Raw genomic sequence first — 2,157 nt, 5'->3', positions numbered from 1 at the left:
ATGTAGTAGCGAGCGCCGTAAAACACTTACAAAAAAAAACCTTTAAAAAAAAAGATCTCTAGATCTAGATCTAGATCTAGATCTAATCCTCTCAAACTTGAATTAGATCTACCCGTATACGTGTATGTAAACCATGGCCCCAAAAACATGGCCAGTAATCAAGGCTGGGCTCCGAACTACGAATGTAAAAAGGAGCGTTACGTCCCCCGTTGAGCTGAATAAAATTTGCTTGGCAACGGTGGACGCCAAACGATTTTACGAAAAACGAAACACGACACACGCAAGGGATTTGGGTGAAGGAAAAAGCCTACAGGACTACAAGGATCCTGATACTCTTTGCAAGAGTAAGTGTATGAAATATATTTTAGCTCCATTCTCACAAAAGTTTTCTGTTGAAGTGGTTTACCTAGATAACATTTAAGCTCTTTTTTTTTTTCCAGTGACAAATAAGGTTGCGTTTGATGGAAACATTTTCCCCCCAAAGTCAAAGCAGTAGGGTAGGTTTGATGGCGATGGTTCTCTATTGCTGTGAACATTGTTGTGCTTGTCGTGGTACCAATGGCCCTTTTTCATGCAACAATTTAGATAGGCCTATTGGATACTTTATTTTTGCAATCATAAATGAAAGAGAAATGATATGATCATGTGATTAATGATAGATTGATTGAGTTTCATCATTTCTACCCAGATTTGAAAGTTTCTCGATCTATTTGAACATTGTGATACAATGAAGATGGACTGATGTTCACACTCAGATGTCAGTTCTTGTATGACCTTTGCCTTTGTGTTAACACTTTGTCAGACAATTTTTTGTTATAGTGAGAGGACGTAATACCAATATTGTTTACCGAACATGTAGAATAAGAGATAATCTGATATTTCTCTCTCTCTCCCTCTCTCTCTCTCTATCTCTTTCTCTATCTCTCTCTCTGTACGTGTGTGTGTATGTGCGTGTGTGTGTGTGTATGTGTGTGTGTGTGTGTGTGTGCGCGTGCGTGCGTGCGCGCGCACATGTGTGTGTGTGTGTGTGTGTGTGTGTGTGTGTTCTTTAGTCTGATATGCTGCTCCATAACCCATGATTTGAATCTGGGTATTCAAGCTAGTCTTTTATATATCACTTCAATTTGTTGAGTTAGTATTCAACAGTAATCTTCCTCTTCTTATATGATGCACACCAAGATACAGAATGTCTATCATAGTCATAGTCCCCTAAATATCACAAACGCAATATGATAGATCAACTTCTTCTTCATGGATATCTACTTCTTCATGGATTATTTTGGGGTCTTTAATTAAGAATCCTAACATGCTTTGAGGGGCTACTAGCAACTGTGTCTGTACACCAAAGAAACACGCAGGGGGAGAATCATGGGCTGAATTATGGAATAAATGTGAATTTTTTTCTTCATTAGAAAAAAAAAATCCACATTTTCAACTATCAGCTTATTTTCACCCCCTTTTTTTCATTCAAAAATAATCTCTTGACCTCTGACTTTTCGTTTTTATTAGTATAGTTTTGCTAACTTCTACTTTAATCCTCTAAACAATACCTTTTCCTAACATGGAATTTTTTTTCTTTCTGTGAATGTTATAGTTATAAGGCAAAATCATTTTCATTTCAGGAGGCAACATGGCAGCTTCAGGCATCAATGAACATCATGAAGCCTGCAGAAAGCAAAATTTCATCAACAGGCAGACTTTTCATAAGCATCTCCTGGAGGTAAGTTTATTTTTTCAGCCATAGCAATACGAGTGAACGAACCACTGATTTTAGTTTCCGCAAGACTAATTTATGGCACTTGCAACACAAATAGGTCATATTAATATTGTTATGAGTGCCAAAGATTAGATGTTACTACTAGAGAGTAACATACAAAGAGAAGAAGGAGGAGAGATAAGGATGATAGATGTTTGATAGGGAAGAAGGAACAATAATAAACTACACTACCGCACCCGTCACCTACCCATTCAAACCATTAATGAACCTCACTGAAGTATTAAGTTTGTTTTTAACTCTTAGAGTTTATATTTGGAAAATCGATAAATTTACTTTCTGTCTCTAAACCAAATGGAATGTTTTTCTTGTCTAGACTGAGATAAATAATGGGAATTGATGGAGAGAGATAAAAAATTTCATGGGAGTTTGGGGGGGAGGGG

The 2,157-nt window shown here is 36.9% G+C and overlaps 1 protein-coding gene across 1 annotated transcript in view; it reads left to right on the top strand.

Moving 5' to 3' along the window:
* Nucleotides 1-110: 110 nt before the first annotated feature.
* Nucleotides 111-2,157, top strand: part of LOC101849240 — a gene marked incomplete in the record, with an annotated part of 11,052 nt that continues 9,005 nt past the window's right edge. Inside the window, 2 exon segments of the mRNA XM_013087856.2 lie at nucleotides 111-344; nucleotides 1,623-1,720. Coding sequence (XP_012943310.1) covers nucleotides 134-344; nucleotides 1,623-1,720 — 309 coding nt within the window.

The sequence above is a fragment of the Aplysia californica genome, unplaced genomic scaffold (genome assembly GCF_000002075.1).
Source record: "Aplysia californica isolate F4 #8 unplaced genomic scaffold, AplCal3.0 scaffold00647, whole genome shotgun sequence".
Lineage (NCBI taxonomy): Eukaryota > Metazoa > Mollusca > Gastropoda > Aplysiida > Aplysiidae > Aplysia > Aplysia californica.
Note: the sequence above shows the minus strand (reverse complement) of the source record. Positions and strands in the feature narration are given on the sequence as shown.